This window comes from Oryzias latipes, chromosome 10 (assembly GCF_002234675.1).
Source record: "Oryzias latipes chromosome 10, ASM223467v1".
NCBI classification, from domain to species: domain Eukaryota; kingdom Metazoa; phylum Chordata; class Actinopteri; order Beloniformes; family Adrianichthyidae; genus Oryzias; species Oryzias latipes.
The window spans coordinates 15,751,603-15,770,588 of NC_019868.2; the positions used below are offsets into that span (position 1 = coordinate 15,751,603).

The window sequence follows — 18,986 nt, forward strand, 5'->3', positions numbered from 1 at the left end:
TGTAGGTGGCTTCAAACCGAAAAATGCCCAGCAGCTCATTTGTTATTCTTTTTACAGTGTGATGAGGAGGATTTCCCCCAAATCATTATCCAGCTGTTGTCTCATCTTTTCACACTTGTCACCGTTCAGTGCCAAACCTGGATTAGCTCCATACCCATTCTGGATCTCAGCCAAAACCCACCACTGTCAGTATAAACAGTGGAGAGGTGATCCAGAACATACGATTACACTTACAGCAGGTCTTCAGCATCTACATTCTGCTGACTGAACCGTCACAGGAACTTCCTCCTCAGACATTTGAAATCAGTCCACACTTGTAAACGCATTAGCATAGCTGCCGGTGGTACGCAGAAGCCCTGGAAAGCTGTTTGATAATTAAAGTCTGTGTGATGTACACTGTGCTCTCTGCACCTGCGTGTGCATGTGACAGATGGTGTGGAAAAGTCAAGTCTCTACCGCGTGACTCTACAAGTTAATCCTAGCGGCAGAAAGCGTTAGGAATCTCTACAAGTGTGTTGTTTTTGCTGCAGCAAGATACTGAAGTGTTACTACAACATTTTAGCACCTTAAATGTGTTTTCTGTTCAACTTTTTTATGACTGCATACATTTTTGGACAAGACTGTTACTCAAATTAGAAATTAGCCTAAATTAGTCATTGCATTTCAGACTCATAAGCAATCTAAAATGAGAGCATGTAAACAGCAGTGAAACCATGAAAACACAGTGAAGGAGGAATGATAAAAGTGCCTTAAATAGAAATTAAAATACAGATGTTGCATTGGTTTCAATTTTGGATTAAGATGTGACCCACTGCAATAAAAAATGTGTTTTTAGCTTTTTTCTCATGATGGAGGACATATATAAAGACAGATTAGGCTTAAAATTGTATTTCTAAGTATGTCTTTATTCAAATAGTTGGGAATCAAGAGCAGATAAAAAAAACACTGTTGAAAAAAGCTTATAGCTGTGACGTAGAAGACACAATCGGCGGGCCCCAAGCTCCCTGCAATGCACCATTCCAATTCATCCACTTGTAGACTAGATCCATGAGCTGGCATCTGGCTCAGCACTGTACGGCTGGATAGCTCCAACATTGCTTGCCATTTAATGTCAGGTTGGGGCTGTGAGGGGCTGTAAGTTAGTTGGAAAGTGTGAATAGGAGGAGGTCGGGGAAGCTTACTACACGCCAACAGTCCTGCCCACTACTCAGAGGCAACTTTCTAATGAACCTCTGCAGAAACTATGTCCTAGAAAATGATGCAGATTTGAATTAAATCATAATTAAAAACCATTGGGAACATTTTAAAATAGATCAAAAGATGATTGGAGTTCAAATTGGAAATCTTTTGAAGTCTAATGCCGGGATTTGGTTCTCTATGAGTCCAGAAGTTATAAAATGAGTTGATTAGATTTGATCAAAAGTAAAACTGATTTAATTAAAGAAACCGGAAAAATATTAAAATCACTTTCAATTTCCTTTTTTTTAACTTAGCAAACATCTCATAATTTATAGTAACTTACCTAAGTTTCATGCAGCTCCAACACCACCAATCAATAACTATATCTAATATCGACTGTTTAAAACTTTATGTCTAAGCGGTAAAGACACCGATTTAGGAACTGGAGTCAGCACAAGTGGCCTGCTGTGTTTTGCATTATAGATTTTTGCCAACAGAGAAATGTGTCCCACATTAAAGGATATAACATGTTTGTGCAACAAAAAAAATTCACAAATTAGGAGAACTGAATATCACAAACCCAAATACATAAGAAACCCAGCTTTTTCATCCAAACGGGGTGCCACTAAGCATGAGGCTGTCAGCGATACAATTTTTTTCTTCTTTCTTTCTCTTTCGGCTTTTCCCATCAGGGGTCGCCACAGCGAATCATCCTTTTCCACCTCACTCTATCATGAACATCTTCTACCCTAACGTTAGCCAACTTCATGTCCTCTGTTAAGACATCCATATATCTCCTCTTTGGCCGTCCTCTTGCCCTCCGGCCAGGCAGCTCCATCTCCAACATCCTTCTACCAATATATCCACTATCCCTCCTCTGAACATGTCCAAACCATCTCAGTCTGGCTTCTCTGACTTTGTCGCTAACACAGGCAACATGAGCCGTCCCTCTGATGTACTCGTTCCTTATCCTGTCTAACCTGGTCACTCCTAAGGAGAACCTCAACATCTTCATCTCTGCTACCTCCATCTCAGCCTCTTGTCTCTGTCTCACTGCTACCGTCTCTAACCCATAGAGCAGAGCTGGTCTCACCACTGTCTTGTACACCTTTCCTTTGAGTCTTGCTGGCACTCTTCTGTCACACAACACTCCTGACACTTTCCTCCAACCGCTCCAACCTGCCTGCACTCGCCTCTTCACCTCTTTTCCACAATCCCCATCACACTGAACTGTTGACCCCAAGTACTTAAACTCCTGCACCTTCTTCACCTCAGTCCCCTGTAACCTAACGCTTCTACCTTGATCCCTCTCGTTCAGACACATGTATTCTGTCTTACTACGACTGACCTTCATACCTCTTCTTTCCAGAGCAAACCTCCACCTCTCTAGCTGTTGCTCCACCTGCTCTCTACTCTCACTGCAAATTACAATGTCATCCGCAAACATCATTGTCCAGGGAGATTCCTGTCTTACCTCGTCTGTCAGCCTGTCCATCAGCATAGCAAACAAAAAAGGACTCAAAGCTGATCCTTGGTGTAGTCCCACCTCCACCTTGAACTCCTCTGTCTGACCTACAGCACATCTCACCACCGTCATACTTCTCTCGTACATGTCCTGAACTACTCTGACATACTTCTCTGCCACTCCAGACGACCTCATACAGTACCACAGCTCCTCCCTCGGCACCCTGTCATACGCCTTCTCTAAATCTACGAACACACAATGCAGCTCCTTCTGACCTTCTCTGTACTTTTCCATCAACATTCTCAAAGCAAAAATGGCATCAGTGGTGCTCTTACGGGGCATGAAACCATACTGCTGCTCACAGATCTCCACCTTCTTCCTAAGCCTGGCTTCCACTACTCTTTCCCACAGCTTCATTGTGTGGCTCATCAACTTTATTCCTCTATAGTTGCTGCAGTTCTGCATGTCACCCTTGTTTTTAAAGATCGGGACCAGAACGCTTCTCCTCCATTCCTCAGGCATCTTCTCACTCTCTAGAATCCTATTGAACAACCTCGTTAGAAATTCCACTGCTGTCTCTCCTAAGCACTTCCATACCTCCACAGGTACGTCATCAGGACCAACGGCCTTTCCGCTCTTCATCCTTTTCAGAGCCTTCCTAACCTCATCCTTTCCAATCTCTGCTACTTCCTGCTCCACAACAACCACATCTTCCTCCCTTCTTTCCCTGTCATTTTCCTCGTTCATCAGCTCCTCAAAATACTCCTTCCATCTTTTCTGTACACTCTCTTGGGTTGTTAGCACCTTTCCATCTCTGTCCTTAATCACCCTTATCTGTTGCACGTCCTTCCCATCTCTGTCTCTCTGTCTGGCTAGCCTGTACAAGTCCTTCTCTCCTTCCTTTGTGTCTAACCTGTCATAAAGCTCATCGTAAGCTTTCTGTTTGGCCTTTGCCACCTCTCTCTTCACTCTACGCTGCGCTTCCTTGTACTCCTGTCTACCTTCCTCAGTCCTTTCTACATCCCACTTCCTTTTAGCCAACCTCTTCCTCTGGACGCATTCCTGTACTTCCTCATTCCACCACCAAGTCTCTTTACCGTCTTTCCTCTTTCCAGATGACACACCGAGCACCTTCCTACCTGTTTCCCTGATAATCTCTGCTGTAGTTTCCCAGTCATCTGGAAGCTCATCCTGACCACCCAGGACCTGCCTCTACTTCTGCCTAAATTCCTCACAAGTTTCTTCATTCTGTAGCTTCCACCACTTGGTCTTCTTTTCTGTTTTCCCTCTCTTCTTCTTCCTGACCTCCAGAGTCATCTTACACACCACCATGCGGTGCTGTCTGGCTACACTCTCTCCTACCACCACTTTGCAGTCATTAACCTCTCCCAAATGACCTCGTCTGCATAGGATGTAGTCCACCTGAGTACTCCTACCTCCACTTCTGTATGTCACTCTATGTTCCTCTCTCTTCTGGAAGTAAGTGTTGACTACAGCCATTTCCATCCTCTTCGCAAAGTCCACCACCATCTGTCCCTCCAGATTCCTTTCCTTCACACCAAACCTGCCCATCACCTCCTCATCACCTCTGTTGCCTTCACCAACATGCCCATTAAAGTCTGCTCCAATAACAACTCTCTCTCCTCTGGGAAAACTCTCTATGACCTCATCCAACTCACTCCAGAATCTCTCCTTCACTTCTAACTCACAGCCAACCTGTGGCGCATACCCACTGACTACATTCACCATCACCCCTTCAATTTCTAACTTTAGGCTCATCATCCTGTCTGAGACTCTTTTCACCTCTAGAACACTGTTTACAAACTCCCCCTTCAGAATCACACCTACCCCGTTTCTCTTCCTATCAACACCATGATAGAAAAGTTTGTATCCTCCTCCAATACTACGTGCCTTGCTGCCCTTCCACCTTGTCTCCTGCACACACAGTACATCTACCTTCCTTCTCTCCATCATGTCTGCCAGCTCTCTGCCTTTCCCTGTCATTGTGCCAACGTTAAGAGTCCCTATTCTCAAACCTATGTTCCTGCCTTTTCCCTTCTCTCTCTGGCAACGGACCCTTCTGCCTCCCCTCTTTCTTCGACCAACAGTAGTCAAATTTCCACCGACACCCTGTAGGTTAACAGCATCGGTGGCGGTCGTTGTTAACCCGGGCCTCGACCGATCCGGTATGTCTAAAGTGTTGTGGATGATTCGCATGGTTATTTTGGCAATTTTTACGCCGGATGCCCTTCCTGACGCAACCCTCTCTATTTATCCGGGCTTGGGACCGGCACAGAAGTTACTGGCTTGCAACCCCTGTGGCTAGATTAGCGATACAAAAAAAAAAAAAAAAAAAATTGTAAAAAAAAAAAAAGCGATACAATTTTTTTAGAGATTGAAAAAAAGAAAAAAAAAGAAAGTGCCTTTTACAAGCCCAGTTCACCTGCAGTCGTGACCTCATTTAATCACACAGTTGTACGCATCCTCTCCAGGCGAGTCTGCCTCGCAGCCATCAGGATCAAAGAAAGATTGGTGGTAGTGAGTCAAGTCAACCTTCACCAGGCTGTGGAAATATCTGGAGCACAGAGAGAAAAAAGGAGCACAAGAGTGTGGGGAGTGTTGCTTAAACTCATCTCTCTGCTTTGGTGTTTTCATCACCTTTCATCTCATGCTTCTTTCTAACCCCCCCGCTTTTTTAATTCTTCAGCTCCTCCTCTACGATCCTGCTGCCCTCAGAGGATCTCACACCTCCATTCCTCTCGGCTGCAGACCCACCTCTTCTCTCTGGCTTGTCATGCTCTCTTTTATTACCTTTATTACTCTCTTTTCTCATGCTTGGACCTCTATGTTCCATTCATTCTGAGCTTTTGACTGACCGTATTTCATTACCATCCCAAGCAACTTTCAACTCTTTTCCTGTGTTCCCACTGATCTTAGATTATTAGATTATTTGTTTTTTTGGATTTAAATGTCAAGCAAATGCAACAGTTTCATCATTCATACACAACATTTTGTCATTTATTCAAAAATCTGAGCATAACATTAATATTTCTTTTAATTTTAAAAAGAAATGTAGTTGTTGCAAAGTGACCAATAGTACAGTGTGGCATTTGGATTAAAATACTTGCAGCACAGTAATGCTAGGATAACTTTAACTCCTTCATACCGGAATTTTTCCAAATAATTCAAATCCAAATAATATTTTTTCCAAATAAATAAAAAGATATTATTCAGTGTTTTTTCCATTTAAGGGGAAATTAGGTGAAGTCTTGGATTAATAGTGCATTTCAAAATAGCAGTATACAGCGTGAAGGGGTTAAAATCCTAATGTAAATGTAAACAGGGGAAAGAAACAGTTTGATGCATGTATAGTTTTTAATTGATCTCAGTACCTAAAATTATTTAAGTATTTGTGGGCTGGAAGGGTTTCAGTGTTTGAAGGGCATAGCTCCAAACCTTGACGTCATGGTCACCAAAGAGACAGTAGTGGCACTACACTGGGACTGAAATGAATGAATACCTAAGAAAACCTGGGGGAAATATAGACTGAAGTCTATTTTGGGCCTTTCATCAAGTAGCAGTGCAGAATAATACAAATGCCATTTAAGATTGAAGGAATGTATAGTAAAGCTAAAAAAATATTTTTAAAAGATTAAATTATAAATAGTTGTTACACGGGGCTTGATTTTTTTCATGTTTTCTGTTGAACATATAACAGTACCAGTAGTTTTTCTATCATTATTCATTTTCTAAAATTGAGAGAATTTTTGATTTCTTAAAAAAAAATTATTTAATATTATTTTATTCTCTGTGTTTCAACTTTAATTGCAACATCTGTTACTAAAACAGATCAGTGGTGTGTTTATAAGTTTATAACGGCAAAACGTATTTTAAATTCCCATGTACTCAAAAAAAAATTTGTTGAGTTCTAATCTTTAAAAAAAAAAAGAAACCTTAGCTTAAACATTTTAAGTATGTTAACTCTTTAACTACCCAAACAAGACAAAATCAGTAAAAGTAAAATAAAATGTAAGGAAGGGGTTCTGCTGCTTATTGCATTTAGATGGTAATACACTCAAACAATATTTTTAATAATATGCTTTTTAAATGTGCCTTGCCATTCGGTTGAGCTGGAAGTTAAGGGTTAACATATTAGCCAAAATGTATGACATTAAATTAAATAAATTTAGACAAAAATGCATTGGAGCACTTCTGGCAATAACCCCCAAGCTGGAGGACTGGAAAGACCTCAGATGTCTCAGTCCAGAAAAGCGCAGTTCTAGGAACAGCTAAGATTCTGCGCAGGACCCTTAAGCTCCCAGGCTTCTGGTTGAGGACCCAAGCTCATATTTTATTTGTGATAGTACTACATTTTCAACAGAAAACAGAAAACATGAATATATATATATGTATATATATATATATACGACCAGCTAAAGGTCAAACATCGGTTATAAGACATATGTCTCGTTGTGACTGACAGCTTCAAATTTCTTCCAAAAGTCAAACCTGTTGGTGCAACTATGACAGTTCTTCATGGTATTTGAAAGCTGGTAGGAGTCACTGAATTTTATGTGATACTTTGACTTAAAAAAAAAAAAAGCACTTTCCACTAATATACAGTTGTGGTAGAAAGTGTGAAGCATTGAGTGTCATTTTCAGCAAACTCTTTCCGAAGTGTTGGGCACTAAGTGACACACAAGGTCCGACTTTATAAGGTTGAAAAAAAAGAGCATTACGAAGCAAAACAAAATGTAATTCATGCAAAAAGTTGATACATTTACATGCAACAAGAGAGATGTTTGAAGACGGAAGCATTTGATCTCGTCTCCATATGTCTCTCAGCATTTGTTCAAAAGTCAACCCCCTGTAGAGTTGATGAAACGTTTGTTTTAAGGCTCTGATAATAAGAGTCTTGCTTGAAAATATAGTCTGCTGCTCACACACAAACATGCACACACGGAAGCACTTCCCTAATAGTTCCTCAAAGAAACAAAGCCAGTCAATATTTGAATTAGCTATGTGTTTTCTTTTGCATTGCACTGATCCCGATGGAGGAAGATCACAGAATATTGGGTGTTTGGCTATCATCAATTGCAACTGATTTATGCATTTAATGCTGCATTTCCTTTTCTATCTGGGGCCACTTTTATTGTGAAAGAAAAACACGAGTGCCAGAGAAACTTGTAATCAGTCCAAGGCAGATTTAAGTTTTTTAGATATTTCAGCATGTTGCAAATGTTCTAGAGAAAACAAGTTCCATCCCATTAAAATAGAGGTATGCATGTCTGAGCTTTGATTGCACCCAAACAAACCGTATCCGTGTGCTAAAAAACTGCTAACATTTCTGTTTTTCCTTCACTCTACTTTCCCTTTTGCCTCCTGGGACAAAGAGAAAGGTAACTCCTCTTTGATGTTTAATTTAGACGCTCAATTGTTTTCCATAGTTGTCATGCAGGACTCTCAACCTGTAAAATCACATCAGTCCCACTATAGATGTCAAGTTGGTGGCTTTGCCTCAACCAGAGTGACCGTTGCGCTTTACAGGAGCCCAGCAGCAGATACTGTAGGTCTAAATCACTGATGCTAAATCATCACAAGCCAGACTGGCCACAAGCTATTTCCTGGTAGGAGTTGCATGCTGTTTTATAGCGCCGCAACCCCTGATAGAGGGTACAGAAGTCATAAAAGAATCATTTGTGGAATGTGAGGCAAGGCCACTCATGCTGCTATGGGCGATAGCCTGCTCAAATGTCCCTGAACAAAGTGGGCTGGACGCCGCACAGTCACGCGTCCTGTCGCACTTTGATTCCTCGCCGCAGGCAAAGAGCATTATCGACCCAAAGTGTGTTAGCACACAATTAAGAAGAGGAGACAGGCCGGGTAATGGAATCATAAACATAAAGGGCCCCTTGAGATAAATGCCAGCTGGGCTCGCCATATTTCTGTTTGTGTCTTTACTAACGCTGTAGTGTGCGAAGCATGTTTGTGTGCATCTGGTGGCACAGTTGTGCAAGTTGGTCTCTCCCTGTGTCACCACTCTGTTTTGCCCACATAGTGACTAGTTTTTTGTCTTGACTGTAGTTCTAAAGCTTGTCTCACGTGTTTTTGAGGATAAGTGTGTGTTTCTTCCATCATACACCTATTTGTTTGTTGGTTTGTTTGTTTCTGTGCGTGTTTCCTATCTCTCAGATATTTGTTAATCTTCCACCCACTCTCTACATAAAATTTGGGTCTCAGTGGAGCCTCCTCCCTCAATCCCATCCTAATTTTCTCCTACTTACTTTCATATCCTGTGCAGCAGAACTACAAAGCTGTGAGCAATAGGATTCACATCTACATACACGCACATGTGGGTTTTTGTGTAATTGTATTTAAGGCTGGACATTTCTAGTTAATTATTAACTAGTTTTTGTTCCCACAGCACACATGTAATGCATCAGGGGAGCTTTAAGTAATGTGCTTTCTTCAACCATTTGCTCCAACAATCCCTCCAAAGCGTAGATGAAGTGACACCGAAAATGAAAAGAGCTGTATCACCATAACTAAGGAGGGTAATTAGAGCACAGGTCCATTCAGATATGAAAAGAGAAAAAAACTTCAACATTTCCAGCATGTGTGAAAAAGCTTTACAGCTTTTATTTGCTGATGGAGTCCTTTTCTATTTACCAACTCTCATGCTACATGAATTGAAAGGGACAGCATCTATACGCCACTACCAAACCAGAGTGTCTGATTGGTCAAAGTTACATTGGGTTAATGATAAACGTCGAAAACATGCTTGCGTAGCGACACCTGCATGTGAGAATTTTGAACACGTAAGCCTGAAATGTGCATACACATGTGTTTAAAGACTTTTCATTAGAAGTGGTCGCTTGGAAGTGGTTCCCGAGCCCGGTGTCAACGTACTATTAGAGATTTTGCATCCATTTAAAAAAAAAAAAAAGCTTTTGCTTCACATGCTATGAAACCACAATGAGATAGCACTGACTTATTTACTTTGGAAAATTATGCTTACTTGTTCTTGTGTTTTCTTTTGTTTTTTTCATCGTAGGGATTTTGCCTACGTGGCAAGAGACAAGAACACTCGGGTGCTGAAGTGCCACGTGTTCCGATGTGATACCCCTGCTGCAGCCATCGCCACAAGTCTCCACGAAATCTGTTCCAAGGTGGGCGCCATGGTCACTGTTAACTCCTCCACGTACACAAGCCTGTCTTTTGCTCTCAAACAAGCTTTTAATCAGTTATCAGTGAGAGTGTTATTGACAGAACCCCATTACTTTCTGCTTGTGCAGTAAAGAGGAGCCACTTTTTATTCATGAAAGTCAGATAAAGCTTTTGTAAAGACAAGACGGGAGGCCGCCTGCACTTGTTTTTTAACCTTTATTTATAAAGAGCAGATCTTAAGAGAGTGAACTCTCATTTTCAAGGACGTCCTGTTTCACATTCATTGCTCGGGGCTACCCAGTACAACCACAGATCAACCTGTAGTCCAATGAGCTGCTCCACTAGAGCAATTCGGGTAAAGAGCCTTGCTCAAGGGCACCGCAGTGGGGTTACAATGGTGGAGCAAACACTGCTGGGTATCTGTTCCATCCAGGCTTAGTCCTGGACTGGAACCAGCGATCCAACAACGTACTACGGCTTAAAGCATACATAATTAATATAATACTTATGGCATATGCCGGACATTTAATGATCAGCTTTTCCAAGTTATAAGATCATTTTGTCTGAAATAATCCTCAGACGGCATTTTATGCATAAAGAAAACTTGATTTTTCTTCATTTTTGCTTTGCATAGTTTTCTGTTTACATCAGTGTGATCAAGCATCATGAATAAAACTGTCCTGGCTGCAGGAGTCTCCGCTTTTGCTGAAACTATTGGTCACTTACCGGCTAATTCACAACAGCATGTGTGCTTGGGCTGTCATCTTCTGGTCTGCCTGCTTTTTTTAATTTTTCAACTCAACAGTTTCTTAAATTAGATTCCAGCTAACAAGGCTCCATCTGTCCCATTTTGAAAGAATTTTAATCAAACCTGAAGTCACATTGAGACCCCCTGGTTAATGACACCATGCTTGTTCCCACAGGACTGAGAACAAATCTAGATTTGCTTCAGGCATTGCACCTGCTGGATCCAAACCCCAACCTTTTCCCATCTGCACTTGCACACAGCCAATGCTGGCTGTCAAAAGAGTAGCTCCTCATGGTGCCAAGGCCAAACCAACCAAACTGTGTTACCCATCGTCACAAAATCTTTCCTGAATCCTATTTCATTTTTCCTTCAGTTAAAGCAAAGGTTAGATTGTATGATTTGGAATAATTCCTCTGCAGTAAATCTAAAAATTTGACCTGCCTTTCAAAAAGAAAATTCCCTCTACGTCTGTTTTTAAGAAGCATCTTTACTTCTCAGTTAAAGTTTGTTTTAAATCAGACTATTTTAGGAAACAGAAATATATCTCAAGGCAATAATGGGAAGCAATGAAAACATTGTTGATTTCCTTGGAGACACTTTGTTTTTTTACAAACACACACAGAACGCTCTGTGCACAAATGGGAAGTAAGTCTCTCCTCAGGTCAGATCTAACCTTGTAAAAGATGAATACTTGGAACTAAAGATTTTCTCCCTGCGAGGCATTGCGACCCAGTTAAATATATATTTTTTGTTCACTTTAGTATTATCTTTAACCTCAAAGCGTGGAGTTTGTACCAGAGTGTCTATAACCGTATGCATACAACTTTTCCTCCCATCCTCAAGCTGCCTATTTTAAACACACTAGTGTCTCTTTCTACTGCAGGGAAGAAACTTGGTGACCTGCGCCTTGCAGCTGTGCACAACACTGAACAGGGCTCCCTTGTGTCCGTGTATGAGAGTGTGCATGAATGTGAGCGCGCTCCCGTGCGTTCCCTCGTGAGCCGAGCTGCAGACTCACCATCATCTTTGATTAATGACACCTACAATTAATCAAGTGTCTGCAGCAGGAGGAGAGAGCACTGGCCCAGAGCAGCAGGCCACGCCAAAACTTCTGCTCTCCTCAAGAGAGCACACTGCAGAGAAAGAAAGCACAGAAGCAGTTCAAAAGCCGTCAATCTTTTAGTAGATCCACATTAATGACCTAGCAAGGATTAGGTATAATTTCATTAAACAGTACTTACCCATATGATGTAAAAAAGGAGCAAATGACTGCAAAGTGTTAAATGTCACTATATACTCACACACATTTAGCGTAGACTTAATTAAATGTATGTGTGTGTTTATGTGTCTTTGACCAAGCAAAAAGGACAAAGTTAAAATTGTTTTGGAGGGCATTGTGAAATCTCTGTTTTTTATTAGGTAATTGTGAATATTTGGATTAAATTATTACTCACTGTGTAACCCATTTTTTTTCTTTGCTTAGATTATGGCTGAAAGAAAAAGTGCCAAAGCTGCAGCTGGCAACTCTTCCCAAAACGGCTCTGATGTGCCACTACAAGGTACACACTCACAGAAGAAGAGTATTTGTTTATGTTTCTTAAATATCAGAGACTCCTGACATAGAAGTAATAAATAACTGAACACTTAGACCAGAGGTGGTAACTGGGACTGGTGTCGTTTTGAGTCGCATATGCTGACACTTCAGACCTGACTTGAAAGTTGAAATCTGGGACTTGTTTTACAATATTCATTTGCTTCCCTGCTTTCAAAGTTTTCTTTAGGAATTCTGGAATATTACTTTCTGTTATTGCTTCCTGGCAAGTTGTATCATGACTAACTTTTTTAAATAAACAAGTTTTAAAAATTGAGAATTAAATGGCAATGGTAAATGGCGTATACTTATACGGCGCCTTTCTTCCTACAAGAACAAAGCGCTTTACAGTCACAGAGCCATTCACCCAGTCACACACACATTCACTCACACATTAACACTTGACTTAAAAATGACAGCTAAAGACTTTAACCTTGACCTGGACCTGGAAAGACTTTTGAGCATCTGTGAATTAAGCGCTTAAAAAGCTATGATTTACAGTATGCATACATGTTTGTTTTTTTTGCTCCATAACCCAGGCAAATATATTTCTTGAAACGTGTAAGGAACTGCATTTGTCCGCCCTGTGCTACCTCTTTATTTGTGCTTTTTTGTCTCTTGTGACAGAATTGGCCACCTTTTTTAAACCCCAGTTCCTCTTGAGCATCAATGAACGTCTGCTAACAAAAAAGGAATCACTGTTTTTTTTAAGTATAGCAGTGAGTCCAGAACAACATGTCTTTCAAAAATCACATTATCTCATTGCAAAGTCAAATTGTCAAACCTTTTCTGTTTTGTGATTACCTTTATCTAATATTCCTATTAATTGTAAAGCAAAAAAAAAACAGAAAAAAAATCAATCCACTATTCCTTCTATGCTGCAAGAAGAGGCAAGCCGTGTGAGTGATCAGACTACAAAAGAAACGGTTTCTCATTTGCAGAGACAATTTGCCTTATTAAAATCTAATTACCCAAATTTCTTGCAGGAATAATGTGGTTCACCTCAGCCCACATCACAGCTTTACGGTCAAAGAAAATTCTGTTCAGAGTTTCTTTACAACCAACTTCCATGAATATGTGTGTGTATATATTTTTTCTGAGTAATTGTTTTTCACAGAGACTTAGCCTCCTCAATAGAGGGGACACAGCAGTGGGTTGGAAACAGTTGTTCTCAATATCTCTCCTTTCAATGAATTGCTGCATGAGTGTTGGAAGGAAATTTGAAGAAATTAGACTGATGAAGAACAACAGCAGGAAAATGACTATTCTGTGCTCATTGGATCCAGTCTGTCCAAGCTCCATTGTTTTATGACATTACTGTCTGAAAAGCCTAACAGCTCATGAAACTGGACAGACATTCAGTCATATTATTATTTGATAAGTCCAAGTCAAGTTTGCCAAAGACAGCCATGGCTGGTGAACTTTTTGAAAGCTATGTTAAATCTATGGTTGTTTGACAATCTTATCTAAAACAGTCATATTTAGAAAAACCTACATGGGATATGCCCATATTTTTCAATATTCAGGGATGTAGACGTGTTGATTACATTAACAACAATAATAAGTACAGGCAAAAGAGATTTTAAAGTTGAATAGTATTTTCTGTTTTGTCCATTTTTAATTTCTTGGAGAATAAAACACCCGTGTTGAATGAGTCCAGGGTGATGGTTTTAATCTGTCACTGTCATTCAGCCACAGTTGAAACAGGGTGGCAGCTCCCTTCTGGAATTCTGGGTCTGTTTTTTCATGTTGTAACCATGAAAGTGCTGCAGAAAATGTTAAAATATTCACCAACCTTTGCTTATTTCTTTGCATTTGGCCAATTCCACGGACTGCTCTTTAGAAACTTCTGATGTTGTCTTGAATCATCTAATCCTGTTGGTATATTCCGGCTCTATAGTTTTACATTGAAAAGCAACTACAACCTATTTAATGTGGAGTAAAACATTTTAGTTTATGGATTATTGTATTTTTCATGAATTATTCTCTGTTTACATACAAAAAAATTACATGCAGTCAACTCCTATAGTTATTTGTTTTTACTTTTTTTCATTTTCAAACACAGAAATAGATAAGAATTTTTATTTATTTATTCAGTATTTATCTTTTTTAAATATTTTATTTCATAATTATTATTAGTGGTCAGTGGGCTTTTGCCAAACGCAGCTATTTTGTGGTTTAATTATATTTGTTTTCTAAAACATTCAGCTTTTTACGTCTGTCCTAGTTTGTGTTTTTGGGCTCATCTATTAGAAACTACTACAACCAGAATGCTAACTACGCCTACCGGTAATTGTCCTCTCCGGCCATGCTGTCCAACCATTTGATCATTCCTTTTTTTGTTCTTGTTTTTCATTTTGTCTCCAGAGTTTCCGATGCCAAAGACAGAGCTGGTGCAGAAGTTTCATGTGTTGTACCTCGGTGTGACTTCTGTGTCTCGTCCAATAGGTGAAGCCAATTCCTTGCTTTACACTCATATTTAAAGCTTACATGTTTTTTATAGGTTATGTTATCTCCTATCTGTGTTTTTTAACCCATTTTTTGCAGGCATGGACGTCATAAATGGGGCCATAGAAAACCTGCTGGCATCAACAGGCAAAGAGGACTGGACTCCCGTCATACTGAGCATTGCTGACACCACTGTCGCCGTCATCAAAGAAAAGGCAAGGAGGCTCACAAAGACATGTTGTTGGTTAGAAACAGGTTGTTTTTTAGTGGACTTTCGTCTGACTTTGTTCTGCCCAATCAGCCATTTTTGGAAAACTGTACAGTAAACTCCTGGAAAATGTTCATCCCAATTCAGGCTTCATTTTTACTGCTCAGAGTAATAATAGTTACAAACCAAAGGTCCTGTTAGTAAACATGTCTGAAGAGCCTACATAGAAAAAGTGCAGCCGAGAAAATTAACTTTGAGTTTTTATTGTGTTTGCAACAATTTAACAAATAGTGTTTAGCAAATTTGCAACAATTGAAACATTATGGAAAATGGAACCAGATCTGGCTTAATTCAGTGTAGTTCCTCTGTTTCAGTTTCAGTTTCTGTCACTAGTTCGAGATTATAGAAAATGTTTAAAAATATTTCTGTCGTTCTGTTGTGCAGGAGGAGGAAGAGGAGGTACTGGTGGAGTGCCGTGTGCGGTTTCTGTCCTTCATGGGTGTGGGGCGGGACATCCATACATTTGCCTTCATTATGGACACTGGGAGCCAGCACTTCCAGTGTCATGCTTTCTGGTGTGACCCCAATGCTGGCTGCGTTTCGGAAGCTGTGCAGGCGGCTTGTGTGGTAAGCTCTGAAAAGTTCAAATAAAACATTTTTTGCATCATTTGGAGGATTGTGGCACAATTTTAAGGAGCTATTTAGGACAGGTGTCTGCAACCTGAGGCTGCAGAGTCATGTGCAGCTCTTTTGTCCCTCCATTGTGGCACTTTGGCTTTAAAGAAAAAGTTATTTTTTTTAAATAATAGGTTAGAAGCTAAAATTTATGAATAAAAGGCTTAATGGCCGCAAAAGCATTTTCCAAACAGTGAAGTGGCACTTTAGGGCTCTTGTTGGGTTTTAGTCAGTAAGAAACTGGCCCAAAGCTAGCGTCAAAGGTTGCAGACCCCAGATCTAGGATATTGATCTTCCTGTTTTGTTATTTTTACCTCATTTGTGTGGAACACTGCAGAAATAGACAGTATGGCAGCAATAATATCACGACTGGCATAACTTTGTCTTGCCCTCTCTTAGCTCCGGTACCAGAAGTGTCTGGTCGCCCGGCCACCCTCTCAGCGCGCTGGCTCTTCCTCCTCCCCCTCTCCGGATTCAGTGACCCGACGGGTGACCACCAGTGTGAAACGCAGCGTCCAGTCTCTCATAGACACTCTGAAACCCAAGAAACAGTCATCAGAACTGCCACAGCAATGACCATCACCACTGGCCACTCACCCCAGTCCAGCCTGGAAACCACTGACACCAACTTCACACACCCAAACAATACCAGCCGTGGTAAAAGAGGATGTACAGTGAACACAGTATAACAAGGATCATCACAAATACAGGAAAGAAGGGAATGGTTAGAGATACCTACCAATTAAAAAAATAAATGAAAGAAAACTGCTTTTGTAAATAGAATAGGAAAAGAAGTTGACCTTACTGGTAGAAATTGGACCTCAAAAATAATCAATTATCTTCTACTCTAGGAAAATTACTTGATAACAAACTACTGACAGAATTATCAACAAAAAAAGAATATCCAGCCTCTATTTGCTAATTGCTTACGGAGCAGCATTTGTAAATGTGTTTTTTTTTATTTTCATATCCGTCTTTTTCTGGACTTCTGGACTAATTGAGCTACAGTAGATGTAGAAAGTGTCTTGCTGTTGTAAAAATGAAAAACATGAGAAAATGTGATTTCGATCAGATGTGAAGTGGCATCAGCCACCAAAATGGTGAAAGCATTTTTCAGAGATAAAGGAGTCACTTGAAAACACAGCCTCTGTGACGTGATTGTTAAAAAAGTGACACATCTGTAATTGATTGTATGTAGAAAGTTACATTTTAGGGCACAAGACCTGTAGATGCAGCATCAGAGAGATGAGATGTTTTTGACAGAAAGTGTGGCTGAAATAGGGCTTTTGATTCTGCATGTTTTCCTGATGGGGGTGTGGTGAATGTTAGGGGTTTTGGTATGAGAAAAACACAAAAAAAACCATCACATGTTTACTTGACTGGCACAAGAAATCCATCTTAACATCTAAATAGATTATCATTTGTAAAAATACAATTAATGAATGTCAGCTTTTTTGTTCACTTATTTATTGAAGAAGTTCAGAGCAGAAGAAGGCTGGGTGCATCTCACATAGTGGTTTTCTCTGGCAACAACAGCTGCTGCAGGCTTATCAATCTTCTGTTTGACTTTGTTCTCCTATCTCAGCACCAAACAAGATATTTGTCTTCATTTGGTCAACGAATGTGCCTGTCAGTCTGACCGCTGCAGAACAGCCAGTGAAGCTGACTGAGAAAGCAATATGAGAATCATCATGATCTCAAGTCATAATTAAAAGGCAATCGTTTCTAAAGCTACAAACACATCGGGCATGTGACGTGCATGCAAGAACTTCCTTAATGCAGGCTCTTGAACATACATTTTAGCCCATGCCGTTCACACTGGACAAACAGGGAGGGTTTTCTTTTTCTAGTGTTTACTAGTGCACAGTTGGAAGAGGTTTGGTGCGAAATGTCAAAACAGTGCGAATCTCGTGAATCTTGTTCCAGGCTTTTACTTTCACAGCTCTATTCTGATGTATAAAAGACGTGGTGTCATATAATTCCAGTCGGGCACAAACCGCAATTATTAATTTATCCTAAATGATCAATTTTCAAACAGTTGGCACTTCAGTGATTTTGATCCATCCATATGTCACTGCAAAATCCGAGTCCCTGATCATTCAAAGTTTGACTGTTCTAAGGTTTAGTGTATAACCGTTTCACCTGTTTAAAATCCTTTTGACAAGCTACACTAGGTCATGGTTTTGTAACATATGTGACCAATATTAAGCCTCTGAATTATTTATTAGCACTAATTAGGTTTCTTTCTTTTTTTTGTTGACTTCTCAGGACATTCAGATAAATTTTTTTGTCCTCACATGTTACCCATAACTTGAAACAAAATGTGAACAACTAAGTCAACTTTTAAAGGATTCATTTATACAACCACATGTTCAAATAGGAGTTGTAAGAAAATGTAAAAATTCTTACAAAATAAACAAAATCTGTTCTGCAACAAGCACACTGCATGCAGCTCTTTCCGCTTAGATTTGGCACACGCATTTTCCGCAGAAGAAGCAAACTGAAGGAGGCTGATGCTCAGACAAAACACTATGGTGACTCAAGCCCTTAAGCAGTTTTTGATGTATTTTGATGCATTGGATTGTGATGCTTTTTGTACACAAAAAGAAACATTTTAACATTTCATGAATGTAGAAATATTTCAGTTTAAACTTGTCAAATTTCTCAGGAATTTTTATGCAGATAGCCAAAATTTATCCAGAAAATTCCAGACTCTAACTTAAGCGGATGTAAAGCACTGGGAGGCATATCCACAGCAGCGCACAACCCCATTTGCAGCGCTTGGAAGGCATGTCAAAGGTCAAATGTGTTCCTTACACTTGAGGTTAACAGTGTTCTCTCAACCACTGAGAATTCAGACAGTTTACACCCTCTCACAGTCATAACACACTAATATGCACACACGGCGGGAATTAATATCTATGTTTGAAAATATAAGTATGCCGTCAAAAACTCTTTTCTATGCTCATGGGCTCATGGCCACCAACTGCACTCAATGTAAAATTTGTCGAAGCTTTTTATGTTAGTAAAAATGCACACTAAAAAAAGAGAAATGCGAAACATAATTTTCTGTTTGTCACGTCTCACCATGTAAATGTATCAGTTGTGACAATAAAAGCATTACCATAAAAAAGGGCAGATTCTTCCGTGTTTTAGCGCTTTTTCCAGGTCAGCTGAGCTAATTATTCACACTATTCACTATGTAACAGTGGTTAAGTTGATCCTGTCCTTGACTAGGCCCTATTCTCAATTTCTTTAATATTTCTTTAACTTTTTGGTGTTTTGGGGGGATTGAAAAAATATCAAACATCATCTGGAAAGAGGGGCAGATTAAGATAATCTTATGGACCTGAAAGGACCTAAAAATGTACTAACTTGTTTTGTAAAGTCCTATTAAGACTTGAGGCATATCATACAATATTGTATCATGTTTTAAATGTCTTATAAAAACACATCAAGTTAATTTTTTTCTGCTTGGGTTGTAAAAGTTTTCCTCATTTGAGAA

The 18,986-nt window shown here is 39.9% G+C and overlaps 1 protein-coding gene across 5 annotated transcripts in view; it reads left to right on the forward strand.

Moving 5' to 3' along the window:
• LOC101173072 (amyloid-beta A4 precursor protein-binding family B member 2) overlaps positions 1-16,873 on the forward strand; it is a 36,959-nt gene extending 20,086 nt beyond the window's left edge. For 3 of the 5 annotated variants that reach the window (XM_023959189.1, XM_023959188.1, XM_023959187.1), the window contains exons 9-15: positions 8,038-8,043; positions 9,699-9,813; positions 12,043-12,118; positions 14,518-14,598; positions 14,698-14,813; positions 15,251-15,433; positions 15,881-16,873. In XM_023959189.1, the coding sequence (XP_023814957.1) occupies positions 8,038-8,043; positions 9,699-9,813; positions 12,043-12,118; positions 14,518-14,598; positions 14,698-14,813; positions 15,251-15,433; positions 15,881-16,057 (754 nt within the window). In that variant the 3' untranslated portion in view covers positions 16,058-16,873. Of the gene's footprint in view, positions 1-5,351; positions 7,247-8,037; positions 8,044-9,698; positions 9,814-12,042; positions 12,119-14,517; positions 14,599-14,697; positions 14,814-15,250; positions 15,434-15,880 lie in introns of those variants that run through there. The other 2 variants (XM_023959190.1, XM_023959191.1) reach the window with 2 other exon arrangements.
• The last annotated feature ends 2,113 nt before the right edge of the window (positions 16,874-18,986 follow it).